General features: G+C 45.0%; 4 protein-coding genes across 4 annotated transcripts; all 4 read right to left on the minus strand.

Moving 5' to 3' along the window:
* Nucleotides 1–3: 3 nt before the first annotated feature.
* LOC135673163 (uncharacterized) lies at nucleotides 4–5,046 on the minus strand. The gene is made up of 10 exons (XM_065181952.1): nucleotides 4,889–5,046; nucleotides 4,277–4,392; nucleotides 4,075–4,189; nucleotides 2,729–2,765; nucleotides 2,511–2,580; nucleotides 2,224–2,328; nucleotides 1,656–1,806; nucleotides 1,461–1,543; nucleotides 397–490; nucleotides 4–308 (listed from the first exon to the last, which is right to left on the minus strand). Exons 2-10 carry the CDS (start codon nucleotides 4,305–4,307, stop codon nucleotides 221–223), a joined length of 774 nt encoding a protein of 257 aa, XP_065038024.1. The 5' UTR covers nucleotides 4,308–4,392; nucleotides 4,889–5,046; the 3' UTR covers nucleotides 4–220.
* A 463-nt stretch (nucleotides 5,047–5,509) lies between these two features.
* LOC135673161 (probable receptor-like protein kinase At5g20050) lies at nucleotides 5,510–7,203 on the minus strand. The gene has a single exon (XM_065181949.1). The coding sequence runs from the start codon at nucleotides 7,094–7,096 to the stop codon at nucleotides 5,609–5,611; it is 1,488 nt and encodes a 495-aa protein (XP_065038021.1). The 5' UTR covers nucleotides 7,097–7,203; the 3' UTR covers nucleotides 5,510–5,608.
* A 296-nt stretch (nucleotides 7,204–7,499) lies between these two features.
* Nucleotides 7,500–9,617, minus strand: LOC135673162 (GTP-binding nuclear protein Ran-2-like). The gene is made up of 8 exons (XM_065181950.1): nucleotides 9,479–9,617; nucleotides 9,285–9,354; nucleotides 9,134–9,190; nucleotides 8,939–9,056; nucleotides 8,341–8,430; nucleotides 8,071–8,250; nucleotides 7,901–7,978; nucleotides 7,500–7,705 (listed from the first exon to the last, which is right to left on the minus strand). Exons 1-8 carry the CDS (start codon nucleotides 9,479–9,481, stop codon nucleotides 7,636–7,638), a joined length of 666 nt encoding a protein of 221 aa, XP_065038022.1. The 5' UTR covers nucleotides 9,482–9,617; the 3' UTR covers nucleotides 7,500–7,635.
* A 1,269-nt stretch (nucleotides 9,618–10,886) lies between these two features.
* On the minus strand, nucleotides 10,887–15,498 carry LOC135673164 (boron transporter 4-like). Its single transcript, XM_065181953.1, has 14 exons — nucleotides 15,210–15,498; nucleotides 14,180–14,285; nucleotides 14,032–14,114; nucleotides 13,760–13,952; nucleotides 13,536–13,674; nucleotides 13,281–13,446; nucleotides 12,993–13,159; nucleotides 12,722–12,895; nucleotides 12,543–12,638; nucleotides 12,339–12,455; nucleotides 11,922–12,244; nucleotides 11,550–11,829; nucleotides 11,335–11,472; nucleotides 10,887–11,244 (listed from the first exon to the last, which is right to left on the minus strand). The coding sequence occupies exons 1-14, from the start codon at nucleotides 15,295–15,297 to the stop codon at nucleotides 11,212–11,214; spliced, it is 2,103 nt and encodes a 700-aa protein (XP_065038025.1). The 5' UTR covers nucleotides 15,298–15,498; the 3' UTR covers nucleotides 10,887–11,211.
* Nucleotides 15,499–17,444: the final 1,946 nt, after the last annotated feature.

Below are 17,444 nucleotides of genomic sequence, written 5' to 3' on the forward strand. Positions count from 1 at the left end.
ATGTGAACAAGAAACAGAAATATGAATGTTTAGAGCTGATAATAATTCCATCAAGTTGCTAATATAAGGCACAATAAACAGAAGCTGGATTTTGGATCCAGCTTTATCATAAAGCCCCAAACCAAAATTTATGAATTAAGTAATTATCTAACTGATTCTAGCACCACACTTATTCTTCTCAATCCACAGCAGTATGCAAAATGATTAGGTTGTTCCTTAGTTAAGAATGAGATCCATCGAGTCCCAACGTTGCCGTAAGAAATTTGCAGACATCATCCATCTCTCCAGGGACCGTATAGTGGCCAAGCCTACATAATTTCAATAATTAATACTATAAAGGATACTACGTGGCTGATTGATAAAAAATGGTTATGCTTCTAAGAAGATGGTATGTACCCATTGTATGTTTTGAAAGTAACATTGTCGAATCTATTTGATTTTAAAACCTGAGCAGATCTCTCTCCATGTTTATATAGCACCACCTCATCTCCTGTAAGAAGTCAATTTTAACAAAACAAGTTGCCGTTATGGAATGTAATATGGCTCAAAAGTTGTGGAACTTCAAATAATTAGTAATTAGGACAAACATTTGGAAAAAAGAGGAATGTTATGTCGCAGATCTGTGTTAAATCATTCAAATCAAATGCAACCTTAATTAAGTGAACAACTTCAAAACAAATTATAACTAATAACAACTTGAAAAATGTTCAGATATCAAAAGGTGCAGCATGAAGATAATCAAGAAAGCATCTTTCGATGATTTTGACAGTGAAAATCTGTAATTTTGACTATCTCGTCAAAGAATTCAAATAAATGAACAATTGACACAATCTAATACACTACAACCTGCTGGAAGCCTTACTATCAATAACCAACATGTCCAGTCAGCCTCACACTTAACCTTTCATAAACCCATGGAAGTTGTGCATGGAATGTCAATGTAGTTACCATGGAAGTAGAAGACAAAAAATGACAACTAAACAAACAAATCAAGATCTCCTAAACTCCTCAAAATCGTAACAGCTATTACATCACAAGTATGAATGTTGCACTTACATGAGAAGTGCAACACTGAAGTTAATTATCAATGAACTCTGATTAAATTGCCCGTGGAGCTTTCTCCAAAGGAAGGGGTGGATTTTCTAGGTCTCATATTGCATGAATAGTGCAACACTGAAGTGAATATATCTTATTGACCAACTTCAGTTTTCCACATACTGTGTTTCATAAGAGACACATAAGCTGTTATCTTGTCTATTGTATCCCTAATATAGTCAACTAAAACATGATAACAATCATAAATCGAGTTAAAACCAGTCAACAAGTTCATAAATTTCCTAGATAGATTTGTTTTTGGATGTGATCTCACCAATGCCAACATCTAAATGTTCCATTCAAGTCTGAATCTAGAAAAAAACAAAATTATGAAGCTCAGTTGCATGTTGATTGTAGAGGAATACCTTTTCCATGGCAAAGTAAAATAGGCAAGGATGAAGCACGTCTTGCAGCATCTTGTGAGCCTTCCAACTTGTTCTTCAAGCTCCTAAAAGAATAAAATGGCGTCGCAAATGAGATCTCTAGATTCAGAAAAAAGAAGAAAAGGTAGAAGCAATATAGTGGCAGGTAAGACCTATATTTATGACAATACAATATACCTAGCACATGGAAGCCAGCCGCTTAGACCAACAACAGAACTTAGATTGACAGGGTATGGCTTGCCATTTCCGTATGTTCCATGAGCACAAGAAGTTGCAGAATACAGGGCAGTTGCAGCACCCATACTAAATCCACCAACACCAAGTTTGACTGCCATAGCCAGTTAAAAAGTATAAGAAGTCACTAATTCTCATTGGTCAAACTACTTGTGATATAGATGCAGAACTGGCTTATGCAATATTTGCAAAGCTTAGTGATATTAGATCAAAGGTTTGAAGCCTATAATAATATAAAAATTTTGGGCTTGCAAAATCATCTCTTGCATGAAGTCAAAAGGCTGCTTTAGCTTAACATCTCAGCTTTTACTGATTGCACCACTAGGAAAGCTCGAGTACCTGGTGTAATAACTTAATTCATTTTTTTGAACAATTAATAATGAGTTGGAAGGCTAAACTACATTAAGGGTAAAGGCGGCACATAGTCTTAACAAACTTGATGTCCATGGATTTACAGCAACAACATGGTGTCCAGACACACAAAAATTATGCATGTTTCTGAGGAACATACTATCGGCAGGCTCCGTTGATAACAAATTTGCAACATGAGCAGCTGATGCATCCAGTCCTTCAACGTCATCAGGGCCATCCTCTGACAGATCCGTGACATCAAACCCTAGACAACAAGCAAAACTTAGAAGGTGCCTTGCCAACATATATTAGGGAAGTACCATATATATTTGTTATGACTCAAATCCAACCAGCTTAAGAGTTGAGTCACAGATCCACCGACCCATGTACACACACGGAAAAAGAAAAGTGTAAGATGTGATATCATAGCCAATCTGGTAAACATACAAGAAGTAGAAGGAAATCCTCCAAAAATTGCTACAGGCCTGGTAGGAGCAGTCGGGCATATCCACTTAATCTGCATGGATCCAATGAAGTTCATAAGATTATGATAGAAAACAGGCAAATGATGAACAAGAAAAAGTCATACTAGTTATATGAAGAAGAATAAATATTGACAAGACTATGTTATCATATCATGAATGATTCATTAATTTTATTCTTACATTTGGGAGAGGGAGGGTTTCCAGGAGTTGGGACCAGCTGCAGCATAAACAAGAAATAAACAAAGAGTGAAACTATGAGAACTCTTAATAAACAACAATTAAAAAAAGGTTTCAACTAGTTATAGTTCAGACTATCAGACCTATGAAGTATTATGCCACCATAACAGACAGTGCACTATGAACTTCCATATAAAATTTAATCTTCACAAAGAACCAATTAAAAGAAGACAGTCAATTATACTGAAGGTTACACGTAGAATTCTTATTATCATGACAATACTAAGGGATGATTGTAGTAAAGAGCATTTCTTAAGATAATAGTTTAATCAGAAAAAACTGAAATCAATTTGTATCTTCCAGTATTTTACTCTCATGTTTCAGTATGTGTGGGCTTACCCTTTTTCTCAAAATGCAAGCAAAGAGAGATTTCATAGACCTCATTGATACTTCTTAAACCATAAAGGTTTGGTTCTCCAGAAAGAGCCAGGAGAAGAACTTAAGGAAAACTACTAAACTAGTGGTTCCATCACTAAGCCTTCCATCTTTTTCAGTTTTCCTCTCAAAAGTGGACAAGGTCCAACCGCGGTCCTAGTACTAAGAGTGTAAAATTCCAAGTTAAATCCACTTTCTATTTCCTACTAACCTTTTACCAAGTGGCAGACACATTTCTATTTCCTACTGACCTTATGACAGCACCAGAAGGTACTGAAAGTAGATTTCTTTCATTTAACATAAAAAGAAAAGATAAGCTGGCTATCATAAAACTTTAGGCAAAAACATTAAGTAGGGCACTAATAACTCTTAGAGAAGCAATATGGCATAAAACTTGTCGAGGAACACAATAAATAAAACATAACATGTGCTTCTAGTAAAGTTGAGAACAAAGATAAGCACCTAACAAAGATGCCCACCAGTTTGAAGCTAATATCCAAAACAGACAGTGACAATAAGGATTGCTCAACAGCTTAGACTGATGGTATGCATGGCCTAACTTCATGTAGCATAAGAAATGATCAACCGGAAGTAACATGGTATCTCAATCCATTTCATATAATATGCTTATTAGACTAAATGAAACATTGTCAAATTGTCACTGCCCCATGAAAATTCATGCTCAGAGAACATATTTATGGTCATAGCCAACTTCACTGCCAATTTGACAGTCGATAGAGAATTCTCCATGGTTTATTAATACCAAGGCTAAGTTTTGTCCACAGCTCAAAATATATTCATGACAACACCAAAGCTTAGTTTTGTCCACAGCTCAGAATATGAAATCATTCAGTCACTTACACAAAACAGTTAAGAAAAGGAGACCATAGCAGAAAGAGGGAAGCATCCAATACCTTGCTCCGTTATCACCTAGGCCATGAAGCCACACAACAGTAGCGAGGTGCCTCCCCTTGGGTCTGACCACATGGGTCCTTCCGAAGTCAAATGTCCTCGTAGCAGTCTTTGCACCTGAATGTATTCAATGAATCATTCCAAAGGTCGTAACACAGCAGCGGAACTAAAGGTCGGTAACAGAAGACAGTAAGGGGATCAAACCTGAAGCAATCGAGCTGCTTCCGTAGCTCATCTCCGCGGCAGCACTACCAGTCCCTCTCCCCGCGAGCAACGCCCAAATTCTACTGGCAAAAGCTGCGCAACTAGCTCGCCCTACCCTGCAGAAAGAAGCACCATTTGCATTAAACATCTAATGGTAGGGTCTAGAGACAGAATATGAACAAGAACCCACAACGATCTGCTCCATGAAAAGGCGTATCGATCCAAAACATAACTCTGAAGAAGGAGGCGAAAAGGAGGGAAAGGGATAGGCAAAAAAACAAGGAAGCTTTTGAACACTGACGCAAAGAACCTGCATAAAGCATCACTCAGGGACATCCACTGCTTGGATTTGCTCAAAAGAACTGATGCAACTGGAAAGGTAAAGTGGAAGGGATGGCAAAAAGCGAGAGGAAAAACAATAAGAAAAAAGAGAAGAGCATCAACAGCAACCCAACAACGATTCCTACAATAACCAAAAGCAATCGACGATCCAGTCTTTCCTCCCCTCCCTGCGATCGATGACCATCGGACGACTCATCGCCACAGGAACCAAGAACACAATAACAATCTACAAGCCCGCAAGAGTTGCAAGACTACGATTCGTGATCAAACCTGAGAGCACCGGATAGTGCGGCGGCTCTAGCTTCCGATCTCCCAGATCTCTCTTCGGTGAGGAGAGGGAGGAGAAGAGGCCGATATGGCGATATAGGAGACACCAAGACCGAAAGTGGAGCGCTGCGACCGCGCTGGCAGCGCAGAACCCCATGTGGCCACCCGTTCACGGGCCTTCATGGCATGGGCCCACGCCTGGTTCATTGCCAAGCTACGGCCCAGTGTGAAGTTGGCCATGTCCCGCATCAACACCAGAGCATCCACCACCCGTTTGAGGATTGGCCTCAAACATCACCATCCCGACTCGCACTACAAAGCGACGGCAGCAGCGGAACGACTGCACAAAGGAGCGCACGATCAGTGGGAGGGGATACGATCTGAGACGAAAACTATGCCGCTCGTCCTCTCAGTATTTGTCAGGAGAGGATATTAGTGACATCTCAGTTAAAGGTGGAAAAGGAGACTGAGTCGATTACATGTGTTAATAGCATTTGACTCGGTCAACCATTCGGAACCTTGTGGTGCTTTTAAGAACATTGACTAGAGGATCCCATTGCTTGTTGGTCTCGCCACGGCATTTGGAGCCGCCCATGACGCATCACATCCACATTAAAGCAAAGGGGCCAAACAAAACCAAACCTTCTATTAAACCGATCAATGTTTTGATACAAACAACACATGCTGCAAGTATTATTAATTAAGGAAAAGAATACTGTATGCTTAACGAGTTGAAGCAGTCGTAATGTGCTCTGTGGCTTCCCCAGAAGTGCTACACTGAGCTACGCCGGGACCGGAGGGAGCCTCTAAGTCATTGGGTGATGTGAGGTCCACCATGAACATCTTAGTCTCCGGTGGCATGCTCACTGCGACGTGCCCCTCGAGCATGTTGACCACAAGGGCCATGCTGGGCCTGAGCTCGGGTTTCTCCTGGATACACCAGAGGGCTATGTTGACGAGCTTGATGAGCTCCTCTTCCTTGACACCCCCACCTTCTCCGAGCATCCTCTCGTCCACGGCCTCCATCAGCTTCCCTTCTCTCATTTTCTCGCTCGCGTTCTTGGGGAAGTAGGACCATCTCGGCTCCGAAAAGTTGCCATGATCGCTAGCTCTCGCGTTCCTCCGCCCACCCACAAGCTCCAACAGCACCATCCCGTAGCTGTAGACGTCGGACTTGTCGGATATTCCTATGCCCAGGAACCACTCGGGGGCCAAGTAGCCTCTCGTGCCTCTCAGAGTGGTGATGACCTTGCTCTCGTCTCCCTGCACCAATCTCGATATGCCGAAGTCGGAGACGTGTGCGCGGAAGCTCTGGTCCAAGAGAATGTTCTCTGGCTTGACGTCGAGGTGTAGGATTCTTACGCGGCAGTCGTGATGAAGGTAGGCGAGCGCCTTGGCGACGTCCATCGCCACCTGGTACCTCAAGGCCCATGCCAGACACCGTTCTCGTCCGCTCCTTGGAAAGATCCAGCCATCGAGCGATCCGTTCTCATAGAACTCGTAGACCAGGAAGCGGTAGCTCTTTGCGAGGAGGCAGTATCCGATGATTCGGACAAGGTTGATGTGCTGCACGCTCAAGATGGCTGTGATCTCGGTGCGGAACTCCTTCTCTCCTCGGACTTCTCCCTCGATTCGCTTCACGGCGATCGGCAGGTCGTCGCCGAGGAAGCCCTTGAAGACGGAACCAGAGCCACCTCTTCCTATGGGGGTTCGGAAGTCCTCAGTCGCTGCCTTGAGCTCCTCGTAGCGGAATCTTCTGGGCAATCCAATCACTTCTCTGTAGAAGGTGTATGCCAGGGGCGCCTCTTCTTCCTCCGACTCCACCTGCTCGGGTTCCCCACGTTTCCTTCTCAGAGCTTTCACTCTGCGGGCAACCACCCACGAGATGAACGCGACAGCCACAGCAGCATCCAAAGAGGCGGTCACGTAGAAGGTTGCGGAGCACCGGCGCAAACAGGACAGCACGACGACCGTGAGGAGAACAACCAACGCGAGAGCAGCCACGGCCACTTCGATGCATCTGATTGGCGGGCCCAGCAAAGCATGGCGGACGACGGACCACACGAGGATAGCGAAGATGAAAACGGCGTCGAGGCTACCGGTGAGGAAGAAGGCGTGGGAGCGTCGTAGGACAAGCCAAAGTATAAGAAGCAGGGACAGCAGGAAGATGATCAACGTAGCGACGATGATCCTTAATTTGACGTTGGCCATCAAACCTCTGCTGTGCAGTTTGGTCAAAGCAAGCTCAAGAGCAATCCCTCTGTGCAGGCTCTTCTTCTGATCTTAATAATCGAGAATGGAGTCAAAACTAGTCCAGAAACGCATTGAAAATATAGATAGATTTATTTGACAAGCACAAGCAGGTGGACTATGAAAAGAACTTCTCACCATACAAAGCACCTTCAGTATTAAAAAACATAATATTATTATAAAAATTTGAAGAAAAATATTCTGTCACAAAATTTATTTGTTTCTTTCAAAAAAGAAACACTTTCAGATTCAACAGTTACGATGTTTTTGGCAAAAGTTGAAGACTATTAATCCAATTTTCAGCAGTTACGAGATTCAATTTATGGTTTCTATTCATCTTCATAACATGGGCACACACAATACCTCAGAGAAAGGTGATGCATCCTTCATAAAAAAGGCAAAGGTGAACAAAATAGAACGTGTAGACAACCGCTTATTCCATTGCTAATGGATGACACATTCATCAGCAATGTCAACCAGGAACCAATAGATGGTCCAACTTAATCGAATGCATCATCTTCGTCGTCTGGTAGAGGCAGTGCAGCTGCAGCTGCTATGTCAGCCTCGAAACTGAAAGGAAATTGCACACGGTTAGATAATGGATGCAGTATGCGCAGAACACAAAAGCATCACATTTTATAAGACGACGTAATTGCTTGCAAGAAGACTATGGAGGCAAAAGACCCACGAAGTAATACTTAATACTGCATTTAGTATTAAGATAATCTATGTGCCTTAGAAGATGCAGTTTACTATTTCACTTACAATAGTTGTGCAGCCAGGTCGATATGAACTTCTGGGGGAGCAAGAGCTGGTGACTCAACGAAGTGAAGAGACAGATCACTGCACAAGTCACGCACTCATCTTATATATACATATATATAGCTTTCATCACATAACAAATAAAATTCATAAATAAGAAAAGGAAACATTACCCTGAAAGCTTCCTAGCCAGATAGAGAAATGGCTTCTCAAAGTTGTAGTTGCTCTTTGCAGATATCTCATAGTATTGGAAATTCTTTTTCCTGTGGAATGTGACCATCTTTGCCTTCACCTGTCTGTTCTTCACATCAACTTTGTTGCCACATAGAACAATGGGAATATTCTCGCACACCCTAATCAAAAAACATGACAAGAGAAATTAATTCCTGCAAATTGTGCTACAGAAAGGCACGATAAGAATGGCACCGAAGTCTCTGACTCACCGGCATAGATCTCTATGCCATGTAGGTACATTTTTGTATGTGAGCCTTGCAGTAACATCAAACATTATGATCGCGCACTGGCCATGTATACTGTATAATGTAAATTAAACAGGAGATCAAGATAGTAATAGCTGCATGTCCAGATAAAAATGTAAATTCGACAACATGTTGGAAAAAAAGTTAAAATGTAATAAAAATTCCTTTGTTCGATAAACATTCGATGCAACATATTCATTAGTGGAGATCGAATTAATTAATCATACATATTAATGACAGAATTAGCTATATAAGTTTCAAATAAGTCATCGGTCAAATAGATGAACACCATCAATAGTTCAAGAACATGCAACAAAAGATCTTCCTAAATAATTGATAATAGTACAACATTGTGCTTGATACTAAATAATTTATAACAGCAGCATTAGTCGAACACTAAAAAGCAACCCATCATTTGAACAAGTTTCATGACTAGTTCAAGCGACACTATGTACAGAAAGATCGTAAGCGATGAAGGTGGTAACAATATGGACATGGAATGCGAAAAGGAAACTAGAAGCGGAGGAAGAGAGAACAAGCAATTGTGGATACTAGAACTCACTAGTATCCATCCCTGAGCCCACCAAACTTCTCCTGGCCAGCAGTATCCCAGCAGTAGAATCGGATCTTCCCGCAGTTGGTGTGGAAATCCAAGGGATGAACCTCGACACCAATGGTGGCTGCCAAGCACCAAAACCCAAGGAAATCCATCATCTGCCCAAACTAAAGTCGGTACCGACAAAAATAGAGATCGTACGTTCATATTTCTTCTCGAATTCGCCGGTGAGATGCCTCTTCACGAAGGTAGTCTTCCCTGATGACGAGAGACGGCAAAGAAGAAACGATCAAAGAGAGAGATCGAGAGAAACGTAGCATTAGATGAGGAGGACGGAAGAAGGCAGGGATACCTGTTCCACCATCACCGACGATGACGAGCTTGAAGCTAGGGTAATCCACGGTTTGCTGGTTGGGAAGCGCCTGCAAATATGTGAGATCGATCACCCGAGCCAAAGGAAAGCAGACCGAAAGAAGATCAAAATCAACATCAATTCGAACCAGAGATCGAGATTCTAGAGAAGGAAAGACAGGGAGAGAAGAATACCATGTGAGGGAGGAAGGAATGGAAGGAGCGCTTAGTCTCTTCTATGACGAAGACGCTGCTCGAGATAAGAGTGAGGGAAGGTCAAGTAAACTAAAAATAGAGAGGAGGAATGGAAGAGGGCTTACGATCGACGCAGCGGTTCCTGGGACGGGTGGCGTTGGCTCTAAGCTGACGCGACGCTGGTGGCCGTTTGATTCCATCTGTTGTCCCGCTTCCCGCCCGCGCCGAAAGTTCAATTTGAACCGCACTGTATACGTATGGCGTGTCTATGACGGGAGAATAAAATGGTGAGCACGTATTTACTATACGCCGCTCGTTTGACCAGTCGATTGGGTCAAAAAAAACCGGCCGGCCTGAGCTGGAGAGAGCCGGGCCGAACGGGGCTGACGGTTTATCCAGAGCTGGCGGCAATGAGATACCGTCGTGCGGGAGACGGGAGGCAATGGCGGATTGGTACATGGCGTCGCCTTCTCCTCCGTGAACACCGCGAATCTCCTCCTCCCCTTCCGCCGACACGCCAAAGCTTCCGCCGCCATAGCCGCTCCTCGACGTGCTGCTTCGCCAGTGGGTGTAAGTGCTGGCGCTGGCACGGATCGCCGCCGGGCGGAACGACGTGAGGACTAAACCCGAAATAGCCATTCTCTATTTCTATTCGACCCCGAGAGAGAGAGAGAGAGAGAGAGAGAGAGAGAGTTGCTTTGCACAGAATTGGAGTTGGATTTACAGTTCTCTCATATAGAGTAGGATAGAAGGAGAAACGAGTGCAGATGATCGACTTCTCTCTCGTTCTTGTGCTTGTTTGGGGTTTTCCCAACCCTTTTCGATCTTCAATTCTCGCATATGCGGGTCACACATGTGCTTGATTCAACGTGGGTTCGCCATCACCTCTCCTCGCTCCACTAATTCTAGTTTGCAACGCTCGTGACATGGTGGGATGCGAGGGAATTATTCTTGCAGCCATCAGGGAGCTTCACTTGCTGCGTGTGCGCGAGTCGCGTATGGCGCAGCAGCTGTCATCCGTCGGTTCGACTCTTCTACTGCTGCAGAGAGGGAACATGCCGTGGGAAGAAGAGACGGAGAAGACAATGGCAGCAGAATCGGACGTTCTCTTTCCCATCCATGTGCTAAGCATCTCTGCCCATGTGTCATTGCACCAGACAATAATTCCCACTCGTTTCTTCTTGCTACGGTCCGCCAAAAGTCAAACCGTAGTCAACCACCGGTCCCGGCAACTTTCAGACGGTCGGCAGCATATCGCTCGTCAAACATCGCGCTGCAGTGTTCAACTTTGGCTCGCTCACTCGAGCCCAACGTTACGTGGATGCAATATGTCATGCAGAATGATTTGTCTCGTGGTCTGCATTTGCCGATCTCCATAGAGATGAGCAATACTATATTCCGATAAAGATTAAGAAACAAGGAAAAATCCATCAATTCATCATATTTGCTGTTACAGAAGCTACAAGGTTATACTTATGCTAATCTTTGCTGTGTCTTCAGCCTGAATGTGCTTTGTTTTGCCTCACAAGTTATGCACCTCCGCAGAGTGTACCCAACTGTAGGCGGAGGGATCCGTATGTTACATTTCATCCTCTTAGGTTTCTGTTTAATTAGCATTCTCATGACGGATCCCGAAGACCTCTGAACAGCTTCTTCTATCAGCATCAGAACCAAAATCCAGCTGAGAACTGGACCTCCTTTTAGATCCACTTGTCGGAGAGATCAGTGTCTCTTCATGTTCTCTGCTGGCTCACCTCAGGATGAATCTGCATCCGGTATAGAAGACAAGCATCAAACCACGACAGAGAAAAAACAAGGAAACTGCTGCCATTCGATATCGATGAACTGATGCCAACCTGATGGAACCGGTCGTCGTTGAAACTCTTGGTTCTATGCTTGAGTTCCCCTCTGCTGGTGGTGAGATCGTCCAAGATCTCAGCGTCGCACATGTCCGCTTCGTTATCATCACTGTTTGACTGTGATGCTTCCCCTTCCTGCAATGAGAAGCTCGGTAAATTGCTGCGACAAGAGCGACGCAGAATAATTAGCTCGAAGGTTATAATTCCATCACCCCAAATGAGAGGCTGCGAGCGCGGCGGGGGGTTCCGGCGATCTCATCGTACTCGGCTGCGTCCAGCTCCCAGAGATGGTGCGGATGGAAGAACTTGGGCAGGATGTGCTGTCTGATGCTGATGAGGAGGAAGAACGGCAACGGGAACAGGATCCCCGCTATAGGTATCCATGTCACCCCAAAGCACACCAGTAGATACACAAACTGCAAGATTGTGAAGGCTGCAATCTTTGTGAAGGGAACCGATTCCATGAAGGAAGCATGCATGCCTTCCAGAACCCTGACAGAACACCACAGAACAAGAAACAATTTGCGTTGTGAGCGTATGAATCGTAGCCGAGTCGCACTTACGGAAAGAGAAACAGATCTTACTTGTAACGCCGGCTAGGAGTGACGAGCAGGAAGAGCGTCCTCTCCCAGAATTGGTTTCCAGGAAGGCTGTCGATGGCCATGTAGGCAAAATATCCCCAGAGGACGGATGTGGGTATCATCTTGATGATGGGCATTGCTCCAAGGCACGCACCTACGAACAGCGACTGCAACAGATTGGTCACCCTCTGCTCGTTGACCCGGACAGGCAGGTAGGCGTCGATGTGCTTCTCCGGGTCAAACGCTACCTTAGAGTCTTCACCGCCGGCCCCGTTGTTCATGACTGCGTCCTTCAAGTTCTTCAGTTCGGTATCTATCGAGATGACCTGAGGACGGCACAGTCATAAATCAACCTCGGTAAGACAATGACACAATACCTCGAGCTGAAACTTGCAAGAGCTATTCATCGTATTATATTACCGTAGGCCCGTTGTCCATTTTCACGAACACCTCCTGCATCTTCCCGTAGATCTCCGAGTTGCTGGCTTGTTGCCTTATGCTCTCCTTGGCACTTTCAACCATCTTCTTGCGCATTATCTGCAGAGAACCAGAATTTAGAAAGAAAAAGAAAATTACAGCGGCTGAGACGATCGATCGAGCTGCAGGCAAAGGACGACTACTAACCCGCCTCTTAAGAACAGCAAGGCTCTTGGTGTGCATTGGGGACTGAGGGAGGACACCGTTCGAAGGGGGGATTCCAAGCAATCCGCAAGCCAGAACCTGAGATTGAAGTGCCAAGATATAGGTAAGGTAAATCCTGGATGAATGAGGATTACAAGAAAACGTTTGGACATTTCACGTGCCATGAAACCGAGGATCAAAATGTCGTAGTGGTAAGCAGAGGGATTTTTCAGATTGAACTCCTTCTGCTGTGCCATCTGTGACGCAACGCTGTGGTCGAAGAAGTAGAGTCCTGCAACCATCAGAGCAGGAATGATGGCAGCAAATATGTATAGTGGAGGGACAGAAAGCATATCCTGCAAAACCGATACAGCTTCTGAATGATAAAGGCGTTCGATTCTTGTAGAGAAGTGTTCATGATCATTCTTTCAAGACGTGAAGAACTTGTGTTACCTTTGCCACAGTCCAGTGGTACAGAGACTTGGTTTCCCATGGAAGAGGACTAAACAGCCTCCTTGGAACTCCAGAGGGAACCTTGCTCGGGACAGCGTAGGACATGGCCGTCCACAACAGCACCATCAAAGGCACCCCGTAGTCGGCGATGAAACCTCTAAGCCACCCTGCGTCCATAAGCAGAGACTTCAGGGTTATGATCTGTTCCACCATCTCTCTCTTCTTCTTCTTCTTCTTCTTCTTCTTCTTCTTCTTCTTCTTCTTCTTACAACCTCTGTTTTGGCATACCTGTGCCGTATCTCCATGCTCTTGCCCTTCTGCTCTTCAATGCAGTAAACAGGAGCCCAAACGCAAAAACGATCCCCAGCAGCCCATTTGTATACAACCACTCGAACTGGTAGATCGGTTGAGTTTGGTCTTCACCTTTGGGTATGTTAAATTCACTTACTATTCCCTGTGATTCAGCCAAGCTCAGTGATTATTCTCCTCAGTTTGATGTACAAGGATCGATTCAGAGAGAGAGAGAGAGAGAGAAACACACACCTTAATGGCTTCTTGCATGAACAGAACCGTGATCAGCATACCAAAGAGTTCTCCTGCAATCCTCGTGAATCTGCTTATGATATCAGAAGCATTGAAGATTGCGAGAAGGAACAGCATACACGCAGTCCAGAAGCAGACCCTGGTAAAAGCAAAAGAGAAACGAATCAAACGAAGCTTAACCAGAAATCCTAAACACAGATCCCAATAAAGTAGCCATCACTTGCCATCCTGCCCAAGCCAAGTAGAGACGCGCTCCCAGATCTTCACGCCCTTTGGCGAAATTGTACAGATACGTGTACATGATTACAGTCGGCTCCGCGACTCCTACGATTAACATCGGCTGCCCACCGAGTATCGAGTGCAGGATGCCGCAGATAGCTGTGGAGGCTAAGGTTTCAACCGTGCTCAGAGCTCCATCTGCAACAGGTTAATTCGATGTCAACTTGAACTTTGGACCGGCTTCGAGTGTATTTACTCCATGGCAAGTCTGGCCTACCAGTTTCTTTACTCAGCTGTTCTCCGAAGGCAATGACAGGGAGTGCAGAAGCAAAGAAGATATACATTGTCGGAGCCAATATGCTGAAAAGGAAGACAGACAATTAATGGATTGGCAGCGATCAAGATGATAAGGAATAAGGTGTTACCTGAAGCCTGAATGACATCCGGAAGTCCAATCCTGCCGATAGCATGAGGCTCGTCCTTTGACATCGTTGATGATCCCTCGCAAGGGAGTCGCGGTCTGATCCATTCCTGGAGAAACCATCTAAGATGAGCAACGCAACAAACACCTAAACAACATGTCAAATCCCTTTTGCAGTCGTTGTAATCTAAGGACGAAGAAAAGAGCACATTTATTGCTCATTAAATGGTACAAAATTCGATTCATAAGAAACATAAGAAACATGTTGACGACTTCTATATTGCACCAAAGCATTTGATATGTGCAAGAACGAGAAAAAGATTCCAGAAAGCAGACATACAAGTTTGTACATAAAAGTTCAAAGAAAATAAAGGAAAGAGAAAACAGAGGAAGTAAAAATACAAGTTTTCACAAGGAGAGAGAAAAGGTGGCGATCCCGCACCCAATTTTGCTTAGAGGACGAAAAGGATATCCGTTCCTGATGACAAGGGCATGAAACTATAGAAACAGGGAAGAGGAAGCGACACAGAAAACAGGATGGGCCATGGAATACGAAGAGACCACTCGGAGAAATGGGGAAGGCCAAACAAGAAGACGTAATCTACGAAGTCCAAGGCAAGAGAAGAGAACAAGAACGGATCCCTCGTTCATCTCCTGAAACATGCAGCCGTCAAATACTTGGAAACAGGCATCGGAATGAAAGAGAAACGACAAAAGATCCACCGAAAACCAACTACAAAATAAACGCAAGAAGCATCAAGAAAGGAAACCCGCAGCAGTTACAACCAGCTGGCCTCATGTAAATCTTATATGTCAGGCAATGATCGTTCCAAATCCATACTAAATGGACACCCAAACAAGGGAAGAACGCCATACATAAATGAGGTTCTTGGAAGGAACAAGCTGTTCCATTTGTAATCATCAACTTAAAAGAGCCAGAACTCAGGCACGCACACGGCGTGAAAGGTAAGGCCTTTGGAACATGTAAAGCGCGCGATAGCTTGAATGACGAAGGAAAAGAAAGGTTTGTCGACCTGATGCGAAGAAGTCGGCGAGCGCAAAATAAACGCAAAGAAGCATCAAGAAAGGAAACTTGCAGCAGTTGCAACCAACTGGCCTCATGTAAATCTTCTATGTCAGGCAATGATGGTTCCGAATCCATACTAAATGGACAAACAAGGGAAGAACGCCATACATAAATGAGGTTCTTGGAAGGAACAAGCTGTTCCATTTGTAATCACCAACTTAAAAGAGCCAGAACTCAGGCACGCACACGGCGTGAAAGTTAAGGCCTTTGGAACATGTAAAGCGCGCGATAACTTGAATGATGAAGGAAAAGAAAGGTTTGTCGACCTGATGCGGGTCTCTCTCTCTCTCTCTCTCTCGCCCTCTCTCTTTCTTCCACAGGTGAAGACGACTCGAGAACGCAGTGCCACCCCGAGGAGGGAGAGAGATATGTGAAAGGAGGGAAGGAACACCGGGCGATTCTCCTCTCTCTCCTTCTTTCTGTTCTCTCCTGTTTCGGTGGAGAGGGAAAATAAAAAGGGAGGAGAGGGAGAGCCAGTCGGGCCGCGAAGGAACCGCGCTAAAAGGATACTAAATCCGACAGGAGTCGCACGTGATAGGCTGTCGCCAGACGTAACGCCGCGGGGGTCGTAGCCAATGACAGTGGAGACCCTCGAGAGACCGCCACCACCCAACCCTTTATGGGGCTGATTCAGACTCATCTCCACAGTACTTCTCGGCGTCGGTGGCCTCACGGCTCTTCGCGTTCCGCTCGCCGACTTCCTCTCTCTCTCTCTCTCTCTCTCTCTCTCCTTGGCTTCTTCGCGCGCAGAGCTGTTTGCCGAGAGAGCCAAACTATCACGTTAAAGCAAATCAAACTGCATGAGCATAATTAGACACCATATTCTACAGGCAATTTGGTGGTGCGACGCAATTCCCAAATCCACTTGAACAGGTGCGGTGCAGATTCACGATCCACCCATGCGGACAGCTCGAGTGGGGGACATGAGCATGACTTGTGCCCATTCATTGACTCATGTCGTAATCGACGCCTAAAACTAGGGAGGGGTATCGCAGTGTGGGACTTACCGTGGAACAGTTCTCTTTCTCCGGTTACGTGCTCGACTGCCTTATCAGGCAAATGGACCGGCCAAGGTATCGATCGATGAATACTTCTTCCATGGCACACAAGGACGAGCACATATAGAGGGACAGAGTCGCTCGCAGTCCCAAAGTCCACGAGAGGTGGGCGCGGTCGTGGTAGTCAAATCTTAGTCCAATTTGGCCACCGACCACCGGCAAATGTTTCGGTGGACTGTTATTTGGGCAAATTTCCCTCAAAAGTCTTTAACTTAATCTTTCTCTCACATAGCATTCCTGTTTTCTATTTTTAATCTATTAAAATAATTTTAAAGTACTTATTTTAATTGTTGTTGTTTATAATATTCATATTTATAATTATAATATTATCATTATATATATTTTTTTATTAATATAATATAATATAATATGATTTAATTTATTAACTATTATTTATTTTGGGTTAGTTCAATAAATTGATTTGATGATTCAATGTAATGAGTTTGTGCACAGTCGAAGAGCGATTTGGTGAGTCGTAGCAGTTGAATCTTTGCAAAGGAAGCCATTATCATCCGAGGTATATTCTATGCCGATACCGCAGGGCTTCGTTGGCGATGCACGGACCATGGCATTGTCGTGGACGAGCTCGCCGCCAGCGTGTGGTGAGGCGTTTCTCGTGAGCCGGTCGACGCCAGTTGCGATCACGGGACGCTCAGCCATGACGTTCGACTAGTGGACTCGTGCGAGGCGCGCATCTGCAGGGAGAACGGCTTTTCTACGAGACAGAGCACTCGTCTTCAAGCTGCAACTTTCACAGGACCTCTTTTCGCTGGATCGATGGAGACGGCGTGCTCGTGTGCGATCGAGGACTAATGGTGTGTGGTGGACGTGCATGCGTTCCATGGCGTGTGACGGACGTCTGTCGCAGCTTCTAACTTCTACGATGGAAGATGCAGAGAAAGGACGAGAGAAGACAGAAAGAGGCTGATGCAAACGCCGGAGGACGATCGGTGCGATGGGGACGGGTGGCGTCTCAGCACCATTTACAACAAGCAAACCCCCCATCCATGCACGTGGCAGCCTCTCTTCCTCTCGCTCGCTATGACCGCTGTTGCTTCGGTAGTTGGGTCGAAGATTGAAGAGTAGAGAATCGTGTGACGGGCGATGTTGCCACCAGGAAAAGT

Source organism: Musa acuminata, chromosome BXJ1-5 (genome assembly GCF_036884655.1).
Source record: "Musa acuminata AAA Group cultivar baxijiao chromosome BXJ1-5, Cavendish_Baxijiao_AAA, whole genome shotgun sequence".
In the NCBI taxonomy this organism is placed as follows: Eukaryota; Viridiplantae; Streptophyta; class Magnoliopsida; order Zingiberales; family Musaceae; genus Musa; species Musa acuminata.

Coding starts and splice junctions, on each gene's coding strand:
- LOC135673163 (XM_065181952.1), bottom strand. CDS start 4,307: ATGAGCTACGGAAGCAGCTCGATTGCTTCAG. Junction 1,807..2,223: donor ATCAACGGAGCCTGCCGATA/GTATGTTCCTCA, acceptor TGGCTATGGCAG/TCAAACTTGGTGTTGGTGGA. Junction 309..396: donor ACTTTCAAAACATACAATGG/GTACATACCATC, acceptor GAAATTATGTAG/GCTTGGCCACTATACGGTCC.
- LOC135673161 (XM_065181949.1), bottom strand. CDS start 7,096: ATGGCCAACGTCAAATTAAGGATCATCGTCGCTACGTTGATCATCTTC.
- LOC135673162 (XM_065181950.1), bottom strand. Junction 9,191..9,284: donor CGTCGGTGATGGTGGAACAG/GTATCCCTGCCT, acceptor TCTCGTCATCAG/GGAAGACTACCTTCGTGAAG. Junction 8,431..8,938: donor GGGCTCAGGGATGGATACTA/GTGAGTTCTAGT, acceptor TACATTATACAG/TATACATGGCCAGTGCGCGA.
- LOC135673164 (XM_065181953.1), bottom strand. CDS start 15,297: ATGAGGCCAGTTGGTTGCAACTGCTGCAAGTTTCCTTTCTTGATGCTT. Junction 13,953..14,031: donor ACAGCTGAGTAAAGAAACTG/GTAGGCCAGACT, acceptor AACCTGTTGCAG/ATGGAGCTCTGAGCACGGTT. Junction 12,639..12,721: donor TTTTGATCCTCGGTTTCATG/GCACGTGAAATG, acceptor CTTCAATCTCAG/GTTCTGGCTTGCGGATTGCT.